Consider the following 22,782-nt stretch of genomic DNA (forward strand, 5'->3'; position numbering starts at 1 on the left):
TGGCATCTATAAAATTACACAATTTTCATGGTGTTTATCTCCTTGGACGATTTCAAGGTCTTACTCGACGGAGACAATTGAAATCATGTTAGCCAAAGGGGGATTTTCCAGGGAGAAATGTCCCCTGATTTTCCATGTACCACATCGGCTCAGAGGCATAGACATCTTATATGGAGGGATATACATGTTGTGTCAAAAAAAATATGAATTGGGGAATGGTGGGGCCACTACTTCACATCAGCATTCATATATGACACTACTATTTTCTGCAATGCACCACATAGAATTATAGGTTCCATAACAGCCCCTTTCTAGCCTCAATGGCATGTTGATCATGACCACAAACCTAAGTCAAAGGTTCTAGGCTTGGTAGAGGCAGAGGGAAAAAGAAAAGGATACACCCTTTTGCTTTGCAAAATGTCACATGGAAAGTGTACTAACTTCAGAAAGAGTGAAATATTAGATTGGTGAGTTCCCTACAGTGGAAAAATGGTTTCTGTATTGGGATGTTGAATGTGCTTACATCTTCCCTATTTGGGATTGTTATCGGATGCTAACCCTCAATCTTCTCTTCTATATAGGATACAACAGTCGTCAAATCAAAACTCACTCCTTGGAAGGGCACATAGCTCTATATGAAAGGAGACTGGTACTTCTTCGTAGGTGCTCTCTCGTCTCTCAATTTTCATTTGTGGTTTCCTATTCCAGCCTCCATGGACAAAAAGGTTGGAATACCTTGAAGAATAATTGACCTGGAATCAAAGAAGTATCATTTGGTGAACTGGGTGGTTGTGTGCATGCCAATGTGTGAAGGGGCTTTTGTATTTCACCTCTCAGATTAACAAATAGATGTGAGTTTGACAATTCAGATAACTAAATCAGGTTGGAGAAGATTTATCGTTGAGGCCACTGGAGCGGTTGTTTGATTGACAAATTCTTGACATGAATGGCATGTATGAATTGTACTGTGGCTTTAACCATTGCCGGCTTTAATGAATTCGTAGAAGTGGTGTGGCGTCACACAGAGAGACTCCAGCACATTTATGGCATGCAAATATTGTGCCATCCTTTCCACGATAGCTCCTTACCAATGAGAATAAGAATCCTCTCATAATGGACTGTTATGGGTTGGCAGGAGGCCAGACAAGTTGGGTCCCTAGACTTTGGAGCAATCTTGATGACTGGTTAGCAGAGCTGTTGGCCAGCATTTTAGTGCTTCTAGAGAGAGCAGTGATGGCATTCTGCAAACAAAAGAGTGAGCAACACAGATATAGCATTATAGCCTGTCCTCTGAAGACCACTTTTTCCATACTTTGTATGGCAAGTGAGGGTGGATGCATTTTCCTAACAAATTCCTTTGGGATTCCCACAGCCCTCCAAAGACATGTTTCCTTGTTTGGACCACTTATCAGAACAAGATCCAAGAAGCTAATTTCACAGAACATGCAAGCACGAATAGATTTGTTCATTGCAATCACAAGATGGAATCAGTTTATTAGCTTTCATTTGTTTACTGCTAAGTTATGCATCTTGAACCAGTGAAATCCAGTGGAAGATTAGCTTGTGATGGGATCGTAGATATAGGAATAAGGACCAGATTAAGAGAAATTGAGTAACTTGATCAAAACAAATTTGATACACATAAAATCCCTAATCAGTTAATATAATAGGTATGCAAAAGATGACCTAAATCTGACAGACAGATTCAGGAATATGGAATAATCCTACTGGAAATAAGAAAGATGGAAAGTTTGCAGAACTCGATGGACAAATTAGGGATATAAAACAGAATCTAGTTAGAGGAGTTAAGTAGCTACTCAGTAAAGAAATCAGAAATAGAAAGTAATAAATTGAAATCAGACTTGTAGTGGGAAAATAGGGAATCAATTTCCAGTTTGAATTTTGAAACGTTAGAAGGTTCAGAACAGAAATCAGTTGCAATGTATGAAGCAGAATCAATATTCAATGGTTAGATTTGAAGTTTGAGAAAATCCCGAGTTGAAGTACAAATTCAAGAAACCAACAAATATAGATTTTTATGCTTAGAATAGAATGAGGTTCTGTGGTGTATGCTTTTTGCGGATGATATTGTTTTGGTGGATGAGACAAAAGCAGGGATCAACGCAAATAAGTTGGATTTATGAAAATCAAACTGGGAATCAAGAGGTTTTAAAATAAGTAGAACAAAGATTAAGTATACGATGGTGCAGAATGTTGGGCAGTCAAGAAGCGTAACATAAATAAGTTGAGTGTGGCTGAGATGAGGATGTTGAGATGGATGTGCGGCAAAACCCTGAAAGATAGAATAAGAAATGACCAGGTTAGATCGGATTTAGGAATTGCCCCAATTCAGAATAAGCTCAGAGAATGTCAGTTACGATGGTTTGGGCATGTCCAAAGGAGGCCCTTGGATGCCCCAGTATGGAGGAGTGACCAGATGCAAATGAATGGAGCTAAAAGGGCTAAGGGCAGGCCAAAATTGACCATTGATTAGTTAATTAGTAGAGATAAAAGTTAAGTCTTCACCCAAGTATGACATCTAACAGAGCTGCCTGGAGGGCTAGGATTCGAGTTGCAGACGGTTTGTGAGTGGGATGTCCCAAAGTTTTTTTTTTCTCAAATCCATGTAGACGACCCCATTTAATTGTGATAAGGCTAAGCTTTGTTGTTAAAAGATTTGAGTATATGATGTGTAACTTTAGTTACACTAAAAAAGATAATGAAATAGTAAAGATTGAGAAAGAAAGAGAGAGATTCCGCAAAGTGATTATTTTAGATATTTGGGGTATATCATAATAAAGAAGGTGATATAGAGGATGATATTGCATAGAAATTTAAAGTGTGATGGATGAAGTGCAGAGGTGCGTCCGGAGTGTTGTGTGACAAATATATCTTCTAAATCTTAAAGGAAAATTTTTATAAAAAAGTTCTACAATTGGCTACAATGTATGGAGCAAAATGTTGGGCAATAAAGAAGAGTCATATAGATACGCTAAGTGTAGCAGAGATGATGATGCTGAGATGGATGTGTAAAAAAACTGGGAAGGATAAAGTAAGGAACAAGCATATTAGAGCTAATTTGGGAGTTTCCTTGATTAATGATAAGCTCCAAGAAAGTCGTTTGAAATGGCATGGACATGTGCAACGGAGGCCTTGGATGCACCAATAAAGAGGAATGACCTGATGCAGATTGAAGGATTCAAAAGAGGCAGGAGTAAACCTAAAATGACCAATAGAAGTAGTGAGGAAAGTCATGTATAGTTTAGGACTTGACCCAAGTATGATATCGAAAATACAGTTGTTTGGAGGGTAAGGATACATGTAGCTGACCCCATTTAGGGGGAATTTTACTAAATTGTTGTTGTGTTCCTATGTTCCTTTCCTTTTATTAGTATTACTATTATTTTGTCTTTGCATGAAACCATGTAGTTGACTCCATTTAGTTGGGATAAGGGAGTGTCATTGTTGTTGTTGTAGTAGTAGTAGTAATAGTTGCATGTTTAGAACAGAATCATGACTAGGAATTGATATGAAGAGAGAAGAGAATTCCAGAAACTTACCTTGCAATCAATGGAGAAGAAGAAGAGAGGAAAATAAATCATGTCTGAGATACCAATCCCGTATGTCAGTCTCAACAGTTCCAAAAGTATTAAAAAAAAAACTCATTATTTATTCAAATTAACTCCAATTGATAGGGGTATAATACATATAGGAAAACCTTCTAAAATTCCTAAATTGACTCCTAATCACTCTCATGCTAACTTAGAGTAAATAGGCTCAAAACAAAACTCCTAAAAATTATCAAGTATCCCAATCTAACTCAAACACTTAACTTAATTACTAATTTTGTGCACTAACTTTACCCCCACTTTATGGGCTTATAAAAGCGGCTCATTACATCAATAAACAACAAAATAAAGAGTCAAATACCTATAGAACCCAACCATGGGCCAAAATAAGATCTTCTAAATCCCGATTGGATTAACTACATCAATTCCCCCGGTGTTGGAAAACACTCATCCTCGAGTTCTATAGTCGGGGAAGAATCAACACCACTCGATCAGCACCCAAGATCAGTCACCTCGATTCGAAACCCATTGCTTCTCCCAAACAACATGAACAAAATCAGTGACAACATTGAAGGTTTGTTGCAAGAGAACAATTTCCACATTTTCAATCTCGAAGAGTCGATCGTGATTTGCTCCTCTTCAAAACATAATCTTCCATAGGAGGCTCTTGATCTTTGATCATATCATCGATCAATTTATCTTCGATTCTAACCATGAGCTCCTCTTTAGTATCTTCATCATCAAAGGTTTTGTCAATCAAGTTGCCTTCAACTTGTGGTTGCAAAATTAAGTGTATAACTCCAATTTTTTTATTGAATTCTTCAAAGGCTTACCTTTGGTACTCTTTGGCCACGCATACTTTCTTGGAGTGTATGTAATAGGTCGTAAATAAAATGATCAACCTCCAGGTTGAAAAGCTTTTTCAAATTCAGCTCTAATACCAACTAATGCAATGCTAATCTCGAACTAGTGAAATCCAATGAAGGATTAGCTTGCAATAGGATTGTGGACATAGAGAATAAGGACCAGATTAAGAGAGATTGAATAACTCAACCAAGACAAATTTGATATGCATGAAATTCAGGTGTATTGGTAATTAGCCAATATAACAGAAAAGGTGATCTAAATTTGACGGACAGATTCAGAGATATGGAGTGATCCTATTGGGAATAGGAAAGTTGCAGAATTCGATGAACAATTAGGGATCTAAAACAGAATTCAATTAAAGGAGTAGCTACTCAATCAAGAAATCAGAACTAAAAATCGGAACTAGAAATGGCAAATTGACATCAACCTTGTAGTAGGAAAACAGGAAATCAGTTTCAAGTTTTAATTTTGAAACTGTAAAAAGGTTTGGAATAGAAGACAGGCGAGACATTGATACAAGTAATCCACGGGCTGAGACAAGAAAATGTTGTTAGGCACGGATAACCATATATTTGATTGATTATGGAAAAAACGTGTGTTGTGACTTCGTTGAAGAACATAATCACGTTCTTCATATTTCAGCTACTGCTCATATGATGCGTTCCAAGAGGAATATGTCAAATATACATAGATATGAAATTGATTTGGCAGATGACTCAAGGATGAGACCTACATCAACATTTGAGTATATGGGTAGGCAGGCTAGTGGGAGAGAAAACTTTAGCTACACGACTAAACATGTTAGGAACTATCTCCGTATGAAAAGAATGCGTGCCCTATCATATGGTGAAGCAAACAATTTGCTAAAGTGTTTTGTTAACCAAAGTAGGAATAACCTTTCCTTTACATACACAATGCAACTGGATAGTGGAGAACGGATAACTAATATATTTTTGGCTGATCCAAAGATGATAATTGAATATGCACAATTCGGAGGCGTAGTTAGCTTTGACACTACATTTTGCACAAACAAAGAGTGTATGGCATTTGGGTTATTTGTTGGGTTTAATCATCATAGAGGATGCATTATATTCGGAGATACACTTTTACATGATGAAACGATTGAATCTTTCAAGTGGTTACTTGAAGTATTCACTAAAGCACATGTTGATAAAAGCCTACCACCATCTTCATGGATCAAGATGTTGCTATGACAAGAGCATTATATGAGATGTGGCCTGAGACAGGGCATGGGTTGTGTACATGGCACCAAATGGCATTAAGCATTTGGATAACATGATGAAGGATGGCTCATGTTTTCTTACAGAGTTTAAAAATATATATATATAAATATATATTTCAATATGAGGAGGATTGCTATGTATGTGACAACAAAATTTAAATCCAATGGTTAGATTTCAAGTATTAGAAAAGTCCTAGTTGGAGTGGGAATTCAAGAAACCAAAAAGCATAGGATTTTTTATGCTTAGAACAAAATCTGAATCAAGAATTGATATGAAGAGAGATGAGAAGAGAAGGCAGAAACTAACCTTGTAAATCAATGGAGAAGAAGAGAAGAAATCAGGTCTGAGATACCAATCCTGTATTCCAAGATTAACAGCTCCAAAAGTCTTTAAAAAAAAAAAAAATCAGTCTTCACTCAAATCATAACCAATTGATGGAAGGTGTATTACATATATAAAGTCCTTCAAAAATTCCTAAACTGGCTCATAAAAGGATTCCTAATTATTCTCTTATACTAAATTAAAGAAAATAGACTAAAAACATTACTCTTAAAAACTATTAAGTACCTTAATCTGACTCTAACACTCGACTTAATTTCTAACTTCGTGCACTAACTTGACCCCAACTTTATGGGCTTACAAAAAATATAAACCAAAAATAAAATAAAAAATCCAAGACCCATAGAACCCAATCATGGGCCAAACTAAAGTCTTCCGAAGCGCCCGATTGGACAGCCTTAACTGCATCACTAAGTCATAGCAGTCTCCATGGAGAGGTTAAAAATTGAAAGGGCTACTCTTACAGTCCTACCTCCTGATCATGGACAGCTGCCAATTGGAACCTTTGCTCAGAGAGATCGGATCCTTCCCCTTTGCACCCAGTTGATAGGTGTGTAAATAAAGGAATCAAAAAAAATGTCAAAGATAAAGTCATAGGTGGTGGAGAAGGTGAGGGTAGAATACGCACTATTCTATTCTCTCAGTCTTCAATGTCAGTGGAGTAATAGAATATCCCTCATGCAATCTTTGTGAGCCACTAGGATGATAATGTACTTTCTGATCCTCTACATGTCTCGCTTTCTGTTGTAGCCACTGGTTGAGAGAATAGAATAGTGTGTAAATAAAGGAATCAAAAAAATGTCAAAGATAAAGTCATAGGAGGTGGAGAAGGTGAGGGTAGAATACGCACTATTCTATTCTCTCAGTCTTCAATGTTAGTGGAGTAATAGAATATCACTAATGCAATCTTTGTGAGCCACTAGGATGATAATGTACTTTCTGATCCTCTACATGTCTCGCTTTCTGTTGTAGCCACTGGTTGATATTGGTATCAGTAATGCAATCTTCGAAAGTCACTTGGATGATAACACACTTTCTGATTCCTTTGATGCATATCTGTGTTAGTTCCCCTTGATAATTACATGTTTTACTCTTTTGGGTTTTGCATGTCCTATTGATTTTTATTAACAAGGTAACTTCATCTTATCAAAGATAATTTCTTTCCCCGCAGAGGGGGGGGGGGTTGAGTAGAGGTAGGGAAGAAGCTTTTTCATTGAATAAGAAAAGAATTCTAAAGTGAGTGAAATATGACTAGATATCCCCATCGTAGAATACCACACCCTATACATTTTACATCACATGGCACTTCAATGCTAATGATGCAGCTTGATGCAGATCTCAGCTAAAAAGAAAAGGAAAAGACTTGTGGCTCAACCTGATTCAGTTTGGGTCAGTTCAGCTAGAAAGAAAGGGAAAAGACTTGTCATTCAATCTGATTCAGTTTGGGTCCGTTTTCTGAACCAGTTCATGATTAGAACCCGTTCTTTGCTTCAGATCTGATTCCATGAATCAGATAAGGTTTATCCGACTCATGGGGCTAAGTTTGAAAGCTTCTTCAATACCTTGCGCACCAGAATTTCCAAATTTTATGGAATCACTTGTATCTCACAAGTCATGGCTAGATTTTAGGAGCCTTAACACTATTTGAATCATGGCAGTCACTTAGAGTCTTTATTTCTTCAGTTTCCTTATTTAATTAAGTTGTCTGAATGCAGTTTCAGTTTTAGTGTTCGAGTCAACTTAGGACTTCTTTCTAGCCTACAAATAGAAAAGAGAGAGTATTAGTTGGTTCGTCTTTTATTCCTTTATTATTCAGCTAGTGAGTCAATAAGGGACTCCTCCAACAGCTCATGCACAGAGTGCCCCTATTAGTTCTGTTTTGTTTTGGTTTCCATTTTGAAGTATCACTCAGTTATAAATGCATTGTAAGAGGCATAGCTTCACCCATGATTGAATGAATAGAATAGAGTCAATTTGGTTTTGAAATTGAGGCTGGTGCCCCCCCTTCCCCCCCCCCCCAATGATTTGGGTCTTTCCTTCTTCTCTCCCTTTCTCCACACAATCTGGTTTCCCTCTTCTCGCTCATCCTGCAACCCATCTATTTGTTGGGGATATGCCCACACTCCTAAGTTGGTTTTGATGATAACAAACAAATAACCAAATTAACCATAGTTTTTGAGTGCCACTTGGTAAAAGGAATCAGTTTTGAAGAAAGATTCTCACGGTATCAAGCACCAAGAACCAAAGACTCAAGATCTCAAGACATGAAGAACATCTCAAGACAACGACTACTTGAAGACTTGATAGAAGAAACAAAGACTTCAAGCATTGCAAGCTCAACACGAAGATGGTTGAAGCATTACAAGATAGATGAGGTTCCTTCAATGTAAAAGTGTCTATACTATGTAGCAATGCACTCACACCTCATGCATTGCACTCATGCATCTTAGAATGACCTTAGGAAGTACCTATGACCAAGGGTCAAGACCTAAAAATGGTTAGGAACATGCAAGGTATAACATGTCTTAGGAAATTGCTGAGAAAACAGAAATGGCCCTGTTCAAGGGCATTTTGGGCAACCTTAAATAGGTATCAGAAGATGGTCTCTTCACCAAAATTGTAGAGATTCGAGTTACAAATCCAACAAACTTGGAATCAGGCCAATCCGAGGTCAGACGAGAAATTTATGGCCCAAATACTGATGAAAGGTCAGTTTTCCAAATCCCTGTCAAAAGTTGGGAGTGACCGAACCTAATGGCGATGACCGGCTAAAGCCCCGGTCGATCAATAGCCTGCCGGTCGATATGTTCAGTCGACCAGTATGAGACCAACTGGCTTGTCCAAGCTCCAACGGCTCTCTAACGGCTAATTTTACCAACGGCTCTTTTTGGCAATCGACCGACTACAGATGGCGGTCGATCGGTTAGTCCAAAAGTGACCGTTTGAGTGACATTTCCTACCTAATTGTGTCCCTTAATCTCACCTATAAATACCACTAATGCTCTTTAATAATTAACAATTAATACCAAGCATTAGAGAGACTTTTCAAGAGCATTTAGAAGTGAAAACATTTTATATACTTTTCTTGAGCTATTGGTCAACTCAATCTACACAAGTGAGGCTCAAGAATCTACTCAAGTCTTCTACTTTTATATTGATTTATCAAGCTTAATGAAGACTATAGAAAGGTGCATCATTCTTATTCTTGCATTTCATTATTGCACCACACAAAGAGGTAACTCTTATCTTATTCCACTATTTGTTTTGTATTATTCCAAGAGTTCGGTAACTCTTATCTTATTCCACTATTTGTTTTGTATTATTCCAAGAGTTCGGTAACTCTAGTGTTGGATTGTTGTAAGTACACAATACTCTAGACTGCACTTAGGCATTGTGTAGGATCCTCTTATCCTCAAAAGCGTTGTAAGGTCTCTCTCTACCTAGAAAGATATTGTAAGATCCCTCTATACTTGTGAAAGAGATCGTACGGATCCTCTTATCCTTAAAAGATTCTATAAAGGTTTTCCTCCCTACCTACTGTATTGAAAGGGAAGAACTAGTGGAATATCTTACAAGTGAAACTTGTGGGGAGTGGATTAGACTCGGATTAAGTCGAACCACTATAAACCTTAGTGTTGTGTGATTGTGCTTAATTTTATTCTTCTGCATTTTTAATTTGCAATCACACTAGGGAACACTAAATCAAAAGGTTTGAAAAATCCACTAGCATAAACTATTCACCCCCAGGTTATTTCACTATTTTCATTGTCTTTCTCTGTTCTCTTTCCCACCACCAATAGATCCATTTACCCGTCTGCATTAATTGGTATCAGAGCCAAACCTGGCCGAAAACACCATGGATCCCACCTTCTTGCTTGCTATCTGCCAACAACTTCAAGCCAACTGAAAGAGTCAACACAAAAGGAAGAACTTGTCGTTCATGCTGTCTTTGATATAGAACAGCAAGTCATGACAAAAGAAGATCAAGCTAAAGAAGTAAACAATGCTCCAATCAAGGTTGTTGAGATTAAAGAAAAGATTACAAATGAAGACACTTGATTTGATGTGTTCCAAAAATATTGCAGCTATTGAATTTATTCTTCCTCGAAAATTTATGGAATTAAAATCATCTGCTATTTTTATGAGAAACGTTAGATCACCAACAAGTAAAAGCAAGTATTCCAACACTGCCAATCGAGTGGTGATGATTCCCCCATTTTACAAAACTTGAGGGCAAGCTTTTTCAAACAAGGGGAGCTGATGCAGTATTGATGAGGATCTCAACTAGAAATAAAAGGAAAAGACTCATGGTTCAACCTGGCATACTTTGGGTCAATTTTCTAAACCAGGTAAGGGCGCAGTACATGATTAGAATCAGTTCTTTGCTTCAGATCTGGTTCTGTGAATAAAAAAATGGTTTATCCAACTTATGGGGCCCAGTTTGAAAGCTTCCCCAACACTTTGCGCACCAGAATTTCCCGATTTTTTGGAATCTCTTGCATCCAGCAAGTCATGGCTAGATTTTAGGAGCCTTATCACAATTTAAAATCGTGGGATTAGAGTTACTTCGAGTCTTTATTTCTTCAGTTTCCTTATTTAATTAAGTTTTCTTAATTTAGTTTCAGTGCTTGAGTCAACTTAGGACTCCTTTATAGCCTACGGCTGGAAGGTTGGTTGCATAATTCAAAAAATCAGGTTTTGGTCTTGTTACGGCCTGACTGAAATAACCAAAATTTCTTCGAAACAATGCATTTTTTGCCTTGAGTTTCGGTTCGACATTTCTGGGGGCAAACACCCAAAATGATCAAATTGACTGAAATGTTGACCAAAATATTGCCAATTCCATAATTCATCTATCATTTCGTCTCTGCCTCGTCGCAATCATCAAAATTCCGAAATTTTGGTGAGTTTTTTAACTATGGTTGGTTGGTCTTTTATTTCTATATAATTCATTTAGTGAGTCAGTAAGGAACACCTCCAACAGGTCCTTATTAGTTTCTGTTTTATTTTTGGTTTCCTTTTAAAAGTCTATCACTCAGTTATAAATGCATTGTAAGGGAGATAGCCTTCCCCATGATTTTAATGAATGGAATAGAGTTAATTTGGTTTTGAAATTGAAGTTGTTGCCTCCTTTATCTCTTCCTTCCCATGATTGGGTTTTCCCTCCTCTCTCTATCTCTCCTTCCCCACACGATCTAGTTCCCCCTTCTCCCTCATCCTATGATCCCTCTCTTCTCTTCCACAATCTCTCTCCTTCCCACTGACAGAAGATCCATCTACTCGGTCTCAACTCTGCATTACACAACTACCAGATACACATCAGCCTTGCAACCCTTCAATTCCTAAAGAAAGGTTGATGAAGGACACAAAAGGATTTCATGCAAAGGTGGTGGTTTCGAATGATTGAATGGGAATTTGGGCTAGATTCAAGTGGTCAAACAAGGAATGAAGTGTTTGAAAAGGTAATTCTCAAATAGTAAAGGATGACTTTATTTATTTAAGGAGCTTTCACTAATAGACATTTATTAGGCTTTCCCAAGGAACAAATGGGGATCAAGGGGATGGCTGATGGATGGAAATGGCTGAACACCTAAACATAACAGCTTGCAGTAGGCGTGTCTTGATATCAGATTACACTTCAAAGATTTTCTCCTACAAGATAAAATCTCATGTCTAATCTGAGCTTGAGGCTAAATGATGGGCAATTTCCTAAAACTACAGAGCCTTTGGATAAGAGGCAACATAATTTTACTTTGATTGCACCATACAAAATATTCATAAAGTTATAAAAGTCCCGTTTTTTCTCCTTCATAACAATCAAGAAGTGAAATAAATCATTATACACTAAATTGGGCTGGGAGAGATTCCTTAATTGGTTTCCTAACCAAATTACAACTCTTCCAAAGTCAAAAAAGATTCTACTAAATTGTAAAACTAGATTGAATAAGTTCCCACATCAAATGAAGCTCTAGCACTACATCTAACATACTTCTAATAATAGCTAACTTCATTGATTCTATATTCATGCAGACCCAGGATTAACAACACAGGCTTTCTTATGTTACCGGGATCAAATTGGCAAACCCCCATCTACAAGTCAGACTCAACACAGTAGCGTGACATTCCTGTAGAATAGAGCAGAGAGAGAAAACCCCTTAACCCACTATCGATCCCTTTTATCCAGGCCAGCATGCTTTTCATTTCAAATATTTAAAAACTTGTATTATCATCTGTTTGATATGGTTTTGTACAGCAGCAAACCAGTCAAACAATAAACTGTTCTATACATATATATATATATATATATTTTGATACCCTGGGTGTCTGGCTCTTTGAACCGACTAATCCCCGGGGTCACTGTGATACCGCTTACACAGAACCGGGTCAGTCCGAGACGGAAACTCTCGTGCGGTAGCCCCAAGAAGTTAGGTGCAGCGGCGAAGGTTTTGATCATAAGACCTCGCTTCCTAAGGTGGAGTATCATGTCCCCTCCCCTCCATGCCAACTGTTCAATATAGTTTAAGCATATAGCAGACCTCATGAAAAGTACGCAAACCTTGCATATAGTACGTTATATAATCTGCAAATGAACTGCCGAGGTTCATTTATCCTTTTTCAGAGCTGAGACAAACAAGTTGATTGAATCTCATTAAAAAGGTGATGTACTGATGTGATAAAAACTGATGAAGGCAAACCCACGCAAAGTTTTAAATTCTCATGAAGATCCAGAAATTTCTGAATTTTTCCCTGTTTCCAAGGTAGATAAATGAATCTACAAAGGAAAGAATATCTTAATTCAGGAAAAAATGGGGAAGAATAGAAAAAATAGGAAAGGTGAGGAAGAACTAGACAAGACGAAAAAATGTCAGTATAATTTTTTGTTTCAAGGCCATTCAAAATTGACATAAGACAGGATCCGAGCATCTTGAAGTTTATGATTGTAACCTTAAGAAGATTCAAGAAAAACGAAATTTGTGGGATGTTCCTGCAATTGGAAGGCCCTTTCCTTCGGATTTTAAGTTGTGGTTCTCCTATTGTACTTTCCTAGGAGCTTTTGCCACTCATTCTTATGTACACAAAAAAAAAAGTGATAGTGGATTTGATAAGTGGATTTTATGTCATTCCCAAGACACACCGTTGAAGTTACTCATAAGGTATTTAAAAGAATCTTCCTTCTCTATTCTAAAAGTTCCAATTGAGAGGGAGGAGCAGCTCTTACATGAATGGAAAGTTATTTTATGCTTATTTTATACTTGCCAAAGTTTAGTCATCAGATGTGTGACACTTCCATTGATAGTTCAAATCTACCAGATGTCATATGGTCAATGGTGAGACTTGCCCTATTGTTAGTTAGACTATAATATTACCATCATCTCTTCTAATATCAACTTAGTACAAATTTGAGCCTTTTCTTCTTTACCTTTTATCCTTGATCTTTAAAATTAGTTTAGTAATTAATCATACTCATATAGCTCAGCACCCCAGCACCTAAACTCTAAAAATTGACTCTCTTAAAACCTGAAGAAAACCCCATATATTGAAAATCCTAAGCCACCCCTATTCTTTAGAGCTGCACATGAATCCCAAAATGGAAAGAACCCATGGGTTAAAATGATTATCCCCATAAAGAATCTAGGAGGGCTTCACCAGCTGTCATATATTAGTAGCTCAGAAATTGTAGTAGAATGAAAGAGTTGAAAACTAGCGTACTACTAATAAGTGCTTCCTAAGCATTCCAACCAAGTTAAAAAAATGTCTTCACCTATCAAAAAGCTATACCAAGCAGAGAGAGAGATGGAAGTGAGGAAGGAAGCAACAAAAAATCTTAATGAAATTTTAATCTGTTGGGAAAAAAAATTCAATGGACATTGGACAAAAACAGTAACAAGAGACTGAGTTCCCATGTCCCCATTCGCAGTTTCAGGGACAGTGTTAGTGGCTACATACAACATTGTATATAGCAAGTTGCAAGGTCAACAGATATTACAGGAGCTCTTTCTAATTGCTAGTGCCTTGGTGACGGCTCGATTTCTGACCAATTATCAAAACTCAGTGCCAATACTTCTTGCAAGAATTTGATTTAGTATTCATTTATTTCTGTGTTGGCCACAATTTTAACTTCTGAATGCATTGGTAAAACTCTCTTCAATAAGCTTTCTCACAATCTTTCTGTTTCTTGTTAATACAATGAAGTGAAAAAATCAAAATACAAAAGAGGGACCATAAAGAAAGCAACAGAAACCACTACAAACCAACAAATCGAAAACCAATTTTCACAGATGAAATTGGAAGATTAAAGCCAAATCATATCCCTAAAGAAAGCCTACTCTCCACAACAAATTCTTCTCAACTGCTTGCAGAGATGTCAAGGAATCCAATATTTTACCATCACATCGATTTCTTCACAACGTTTAACCTATTCTTCAATTAAAAACATAACGGACAATGGAATAACTTAAATTTGAAACATATTAATCACAACTGCACATTTAGTTACACCATATTGATCATACGCTGATCTGTCAACACAAACTAATCCATTTTATCCATCAATAGCATCCTTCGGACATCTAAATCTACACGGATTATGACCAAAAAAAAAAAAAAAAAAACAAAGATAGCGAATGGAATCAGGAAAACCTAGAGATCAAACAAGAAAATAGACAGCGAGGGAAAGGGAACTATGAACATACCGGTAAAGGAATTGACGAATCTTAGGGTGATTAGGGCCGATGAGACGACGTTGGAGCTTCAGAGCAAGCCTATAAGTTCGTTTCAACCCCAAGAAGTAAGCTGTTGCCAATGTGATCTCCCAAAGCACCATTGCCTCTCTCTCTCTCTCTCTCTCTCTGTGTCTATTAGTCTCGGTCTAAACTTGAAATGTCGATGGAAGGAAACGTTGAAATGCTTCCCTCTTTTTCGTTTCGCGCAAGTCTCTGGATTCTGGGCCCGCCACATGGCTCCACCTTAAGCAGCCACTCAGCCGACCGAGGAGTGACCTATGGGTTTCAATTTAGAACCGAATCCGGTCGTTAAACAAAATCGAAGAAAATTGGTTCGATTTTAATTTCAAAAGTTTTTAAAACAAAATAAAAGAAAATTGGTTGGATCTTGGTTTCAAAAGATGGAATCTTTTTTTCGGTTTGATTTCGATTCTAAACCTAGAGTCAAACTAAAATAATTACTTTTGAATTTAATAAAAACCTGTTAAAATTATACTTCTTCTAATTATTTTAATCAATGTGGATGATAAAATTTAGGTAAAAGATTGTGTGTTCGATTGTAAATGGTGAACTATAGACCCTTATTCATCATCAAACGGTTTTATACATGATGGTGCACGACCATGCACAAAACCCTTCCCAAAAAAAAAAAATTTTTTTTATTTGAATAAAATTTGGCAAATTATGACCATTATAAAAAGCATAAATAAAAATTCAAACTATGACTTTTCAATTCAAATATTTTTTAATTTTCAAATTATTTAATCTTAGGATCAAGTTGCAATATCATGTTTTCCATGATTTAAAATTCTTATTAAACAATTACAATTCAAATTAAATTTTAAAAAATAGGTCAAAGGTTGAACATGCCACTTGTTGCCTGGTTCAGATACTATGGTTCAAAATCTCACCGATATCTTGACAATATCTCGAAAAAATTTTTTTTTTTTTTTTACCAAGTCAAAATTAGCCACAAAATGTAAAAAATGAAATATTTCGGTTGAATTTTTGGTATCTCGCTAGAAGTTCGTGTAACATTTTGGCGAGATACCGAAATATTAGAACCATGTGTCACTTAAACCCAATCTCGTGAGGAGTCGTCAAAATTTTGACACCAACTCAACTGTCTCGAAGAGATATCGACTCCTCCTTGCCACATCATCACATATATTCTATTGAAGATCACTCCAAGGTTAAGATCTGCACATTCCAAGTTTTGAAAAGGTAAAACACTTTCCCCAAAATCTTTTTTTTTTTTTTAATAGTAACATAAGTACATATTGGTTAGGCTAGATTTTTTATATGTAGACACTAGAGGCCAATCTATGACATCATGGAGTCAAAAAAAAAAAAAATTGTTCATAAATATTTATTTTACTTTTTTTTGTTTAAAAATTACATTTTTCATCAACATAAAATTGAGACAATGATGGTTAATATAGCTTTGATGGAACTCAATTATGTATATGTTACTCACCATTGGCTGGTCTACGACTTTTTCGGATCGAAATTTTTTCTAGCTGATAAATATTTATTTTAATTATTAAAAATATGATAAATATATTAATAATTAAAAAATAGGAAAAAATATTTTGTTTTGATTTTAAAAATAAATAAAAAAAATGTGAGATTAATTTTACAGTGTTTTAAAGCATACATGATGTTTTTTATGTTATACCATATTTGATTTTTTTGTATAATATCATTAAAATATTTTTTAAATTTGATAAGAAAAAAATATAACTAGCTACCATATACTTGTAAATTAATAATGACTTTCTTTTTTCTATGCATTAGTATTCTGGTGATATATAATGCCTGACAGAGGAGGCAATGAGGAAGGCGAGAGAAGATGGAAAAAAGGTGGGAGACGTGATAGGAGTCGTGATAATTGAGAGATTACATAAAAACACGAAGTGCCGATTAATAGTGATAAGAGGAAAACTGAGTGCGACTACTATCACAAGAAATTTTTGGGTGGCGAGGCCACAGGACTTAAGCAACCTTTGATTGAAAATTTCTTAGATGTGGCTACATGCACTGAAGTATCTGATCATATTGTTAAGACCATAGCTGAGGACATGAATGGAGGGAATAAGTGGAAAGCGGTGAAAGAAAAGGCGAGGATAGAATTTGAAGAGGCATTACATGCTCCCATGCAACGTTATAATGAGGATAGTGATGATGACAGTGATAACCCTATATATGTGCCTTATGATATACAGATTAGTGGCTAGAAATTGACAATGAGACCAAACATTGAGCAGATAACGTCCTCGTGAGGAGGAGGAAAGATGTAGAAAGACTAGATGACTAGATGGTCCATCTAGAGCAGGAGGTAGTGGATATTCACAGCCTTCTTTGCCATTTAGAAGAACATAGAGTACAAAGGCTGCCCCACCTCCTCCTCCTCCTTCAGTGGTACCACATTGTGTGAACCCCGTTCTACAACAAAATCCCTGTAGGTACAGAAAAAAGGGTAGTAAGTAGCGTAAGATAAATAGGATGTAAACTAATATGAAGGCTTATGTTAAAGAGGTTGTATCTAAGTGGACATAACATCTCAGCAAACGCCACAATATGTCCCTATTACCAGTCAAGGCTTAATATTGCTGAAACTGGACCAAGGATAAATGGACCCATTGCATATGAGACAATGAATGTGTATTTACCATAGGAGAAGAGAGAGTTGAAGCATACATAGATGAATTAAAGGTTTTATTGGAGAGCTATGAGGTCACTATGATGTGTGATGGTTGGACAGGGCCCACTAGAAAGTACATCATGAACTTTATGATTTATTGTGATGGTAAAACAATTTTTGTGAAATCTATTGATGCATCTAGGGAAACAAATGATGCAAAATACATCTACAAACTTTTGAAGGAGGTTGTACAAGAAATTGGGATAGAGAACGTTGTTCAAATTATGATGGACAATGGAAGCAACTACAAGAAGGCCGATAAGAAAATGATGAATAATGGAAGATTTCAACTCTTTTGGACTCATTGTGCAGCACACTGCATTGATTTGATGTTGAAGGACATGGGGAGACTCAAAATTATGAAGATTATGATTGATAGGGCAAGGCAAGTGAGTACATTTATATATAATTATGGGTTTTCATTGAACCTATTGAGGGAAAAGTGCCGGGGGGGTGATGAGCACAATAATGTGTGAAATGTTAGAGATATAAGTGTACATTTTGCCCCTCTTTGGATAGTACTATTTTTATTTTTCTTGTGTTTTTTTAGTTTCTAAGTCTACAAGAGAAAATGCTTAAAGTGAATCAAGAACCGGTCCAAGCTTGAACTAACTTGTCCAAAGGTGGGACCCACTCATTGGTACCACATCCTCTCTCTTACAAAATCCTGAAGATTATTTTCTCTCCTTGCCACCTCACAAGATCTTGAAGATGCTATGTAGAGATTCCTTTTTTATTTAATCAAGATTGCAAGATATTAATTAATAGTGCAGGGAAGGAATAAAATTTGTTAATTTTGGAAACAGATTTTCTCTTTCCTCGCACAATATCTCAGAGAATGAGGATTTTTACCAAGATTTAATTTAATTTTAATTTCTTTCTTTTCTTAAAGAAGACTTGTAGAAGGAAGGAGGCAAGACCAAAGCCCTATAAAGCCCCTTCCTCCCCCCTCTTATTGATAATTATTGCCCTTAGTTTATTTTCTAGTTTATGCTTAGTTCTCTTCTCTCTCTCTCTCTCTCTCACTCTCTTTAGTTTTAGTTCTTCTTTATTTTTGCTTTAATCACTTTTGTAATAATTTTTTATGTCAATTAATGTAAGTACTCTTTTATTCTTATTCAACCTTTTATGCTTATGATTTATGCAATTGAGTTGTAATTTTTAAAGTTATAGTTTTAGGCTTAGATCTAGGTGACAAGATCACGAGCGTGGAACATTTTTTTTTTTCAAGTTCAGTTTTTTTTTCAAGATTTGTTTTCTCTAGTACTAGAAATTTCAGATTTGGTTTATTCCAGATCTGGTTTTTAGTATTGGTAGTATCGCAAATCACCTAAGCTTTCAAGTTCAAGCATTGATTCAAGTAAGTAGGCTTTTTCAGTAATCTTCTCTCCCCCCTCTCATTCCCTCTTCTGACTACCCTTTCTTTCTTAATTTAGGATTTTAATTTCAATTGTTACATTATTGCTATCCCTTTCTCCTAAGGTTCATGGCAAATGTATGTGTTGGCTTTGCCCCTCCTAGCCATAGAACCATCAATTTATTACTTTTATTTTAATTGTCTCCTTTTTCCTAAAGCCAAGTAGAGTAACTCTTGTAAGAGTGACACCTTGGTCAAGTAGGAAAGCTCATATTATGATACATCCCTCGGGCTAAGTAGAGAAACCTACTTGTGAGTCTCTCTTTAGCTTTATCCCCTTTCTTTTACTTTATTTATTTCAGTATTTTTTTTCCTTCATTGCTTTTTAATTGCGTGGGGTGTTTATTTTCAACTATTTATTTATTTAATTTTAATTGTGTGGCTTGCGTATTTAAATTCTTAGATGATTAATGCTTAAGACGTTATTTTAGATACATATGTTTAGGATGGTAATTAGAATTAGATCACAACTATTAATCGGTTCACTTTCGCATTATTAAAAGAAGCAAAAAAAAAAATAAAGTGGCTGCTCTCCCTGTGTTTGACCCGTAACTACACTGATCCGTATGCTTGCGGTTACATTTAAAATCTCAAACAGGGGGTTTGGTCATACTCGATCTCACAATATTTGCTATCAACTATGTTGTCACACCCCGTTCACACAGAATCGGACCGGTGACCAGGTTAACTCCGATTAACCCAAACCTGCCAGGATCATCTGATACAGTACCCAACCATAGCATACACACATCTAAGATAAACGTTCAAAAGTTCAACGGAAGACTTAATTTACCTGTAAATACCCCCAATATACTTGATACCTAAATTGTAGTATATAGATAAATACATGTGGGCCCGCAGGCATGATATTTACACAAAAAGAATAACGATTCACATATCAAGTACACAAAAAGGGGTCATCAAAAGAATAAAAAAGTAAAACCCTATACGACGTCAATACTGGGGTCCCGTAGCACAGCCCTCACACGTGCAATCCATACCGTGCTCATACTCCTCGGGGACCCACCAATCCTCATCGAAAAACTCAACTGTGGGGCCCGACCCTTGATCTTCAGGCTGGTGACCTGCAAAATCATCTAAAAGAGGTGCGCACGCGGGATGAGCTCACTAGCTCAGTAAGTGAAAAGAAGGACCACACAACAATCACATCCATATGCACTATATGCCATGCAATTCATTTTAAATCTCATCTACCCAAACAAAATTACTAAGTCTTTGGTTTGGTGCTACTACAATCACAGTGCGCGTATGCCCCGGGTACGAGCCGCGAACTCCATCCCGCAATACGCCCATAGAGTTGTAGGAGAAGGCCCACCGTGAGTACTCGGAAAAGTAAAGCATACCGACTACCGCCTCTCAACATAAAAGTAAATGATAGAAAGTAAAGGTGCTGACCCCCAGCAATTTAAAAGCAATATGATTGGCCCTCTTGAATATACCACTGAGGTTGCCGACTGTCCTAATGATCAGCCGGGCGTATGTCTAACCGCCACAGTGACCCGACAACCGTGACCACTGCTTCCCCCCAAGTGATAACCTAACACCTCAACCCCTGTTGGGAAGGGTCGTAGCATGGGAAGATGATAACCCTAAACCGCATGCTCTTATATGACATAGTACGATTACATAGTGCCACCGCGTCTCATTCCACGGGCCACCAATGCACTCGTTTCCAAGCCGACTACGGCATCTAGTCTAATAATGTATCATGCACAGTGATTTTCAACATACTATTTAAACCCCAGATATCAGTATAACCATAGACTTGCATTGAGTCCAGAGCTTTTGGAAGCAATGAAGCAGGTGGTTGCTAAGTCGCAACCAAGGCCCGGTCTACAAGCCACAACCAATACTAAGGCGATCTTTATAGGACTATGAGAATCTAAATTTTAGTACAATGGTTGTAGCTAACTTTTATTTGTAAATTTGTTATAGACGAAAGAATTCAAGGATGCATTAAGTAGTTTTGGAGCCCCCCGCACTCACAGGTCGTACGAGTACTGGTGCTGGTATGTAATCCAAATTTCAGTATATCACTTATACAAGTGTTAAGTATTATAAAATAAAAATAATCTTTTACACTTATTGTAACTTGTAATGCAGCTGAATGGTTGGTGTTGTATGTGGTTTCAAACAAGACTATGTTAACTAAAATAACTTGAAGGAAGTGTTAGATAAATGCATATTTTCCCAAACTCTTATCTTTTCTTTTTAAGGGATTTCGGTCGATTTGGTCCGGTTTAGATCGGGTTGAATTAGTTTCAGTTAGGAATGAGGGAGACCAAAATCAAACCATTAAAGAACTTCAGTTTTCGATCATTTTGGTTTCGATCTCATACAATTTCGAATTATTTTTGTTTTTCAATATCGATCAATACCGCTTTAAATAGGGTTTTTTTTTTTTTTCTCGATTGAACCACAATGAAATCTTACATTTATAACTTGTAATGAAGAAATATTAAGTAAAATCGTTGTTACAAATCAAAAACATTGTTTATCATTGTAAGAGAAAGATAATTAAAATTTTTCACAGAAAAGAAAAAAAAAAAAGATAATTAATATTAATACCAAAAAATAACTAATTAATAAAAAAATTATTAATAATGAAATCACAAAATTAACCCTACTATCAAATCATTTATTTATATATATAGTGAATAAGGAGATTAATGAAAATTGTTATAATTTACAAATGGGTGGTTTACATCAACCTCCCTTAGCTTTTACCTATATTACATTTTCTCTCCTAAAAATTCATTTATTATATTTAAACCCATCAAAACTAAATCGTGAGAGAGGTGTTAATCTTTGAAATTGAACGATTTTACCCCTCCTCCTCCTCTTCTTCTTCTTCTTCTTCTAACGCTGTAAGGGCTCCGAGACCGGTTCCCACGTTAACGACCGACCAACCTCGCTAGAGGATCTGAGCTGGCACGAGCCATATGAGCCACACGAGCCCATCCATCTCTGAGTTCATAGTTAATTGTAATGGTTTTTGAAGAATTCTTACAGAAAGGTAATTCACAGAACAAAGAGAATACAAAAGATTAATATCTTTCTCTCTCTCTCTCTCTCTCTCTCTCTCTCTCTTAAAAAAAACTGAAGAAAGAAAGAAAGAAGAAGCAGACGCATAATCAAGAATAAAGTGAACAAATACATATTGCATAAGGACACGTTAGTATAATGTCTGTTGGCATCATGACATGGGTGATTATTTCAATTCATGTGAACCATTTAAATGTCATAAAAACCCCTTGATGAAGCCATTTTGAGTGATCTCACTGGTCATTTTCTTCCTCTGCATTTGCTCCGGCAGTGAAACTAAAGAAATTCCATGTTGAAGGAAAGAGAATTCGATGGGTTTGAATACCTACACGAGTACAGATGAAGAAGGAACAGATTAAGGAGGGATGGATCTAGTTCTCTTCATCGATGATAAAGATCAGCAGCCATCGGTGTCGGGATTAACGGCGATGGGAGCCGAGGACGGTGGAAGGGAAGGATGGGAGGACATGTTAGCTGAAACTGCCAATGACATTTCGGTAACGTCGTCGTCTTCTTCACAAGAGGTTTTCGCCCAGCTATGGCATCTCCACGAGCCCAGTTATAATCCATTCCTCCAGGACACGAGTGGGATCGCTGAAACATCCACCACCGCCATTGGACCCGTCGCCGGTGATTGATTTCTTTTCTCTGTGGTTTCAGACTTTCAATTTCCGCTGCTTAGTAACTTGAAACTTGGAAGCAGCGTAATAACTAGTTCCATTGATCTGTGGAGTCTCTGCTCCTATGCCTTGAAAAAGGGTGATTTACATTTGTTGCTGCCAAAAAACCCCGCGAGTTGGTCCTGCACAAGCACAGACGGCGGAGGCCCGGAGCTTTGTCTGGGGTTAGTCCT

General features: G+C 36.8%; 1 protein-coding gene across 3 annotated transcripts in view; it reads right to left on the minus strand.

Annotated features, from left to right (window-relative positions):
* The window catches only part of LOC122081803, a 37,238-nt gene that overhangs the window by 5,294 nt on the left and 9,162 nt on the right, over positions 1-22,782 (minus strand). For 2 of the 3 annotated variants that reach the window (XM_042649101.1, XM_042649099.1), the window contains exon 2: positions 14,713-14,870. In XM_042649101.1, the coding sequence (XP_042505035.1) occupies positions 14,713-14,843 (131 nt within the window). In that variant the 5' untranslated portion in view covers positions 14,844-14,870. Of the gene's footprint in view, positions 1-14,712; positions 14,920-22,782 lie in introns of those variants that run through there. The other variant, XM_042649100.1, reaches the window with a different exon arrangement.

The sequence above is a fragment of the Macadamia integrifolia genome, chromosome 6, assembly GCF_013358625.1.
Source record: "Macadamia integrifolia cultivar HAES 741 chromosome 6, SCU_Mint_v3, whole genome shotgun sequence".
In the NCBI taxonomy this organism is placed as follows: domain Eukaryota; kingdom Viridiplantae; phylum Streptophyta; class Magnoliopsida; order Proteales; family Proteaceae; genus Macadamia; species Macadamia integrifolia.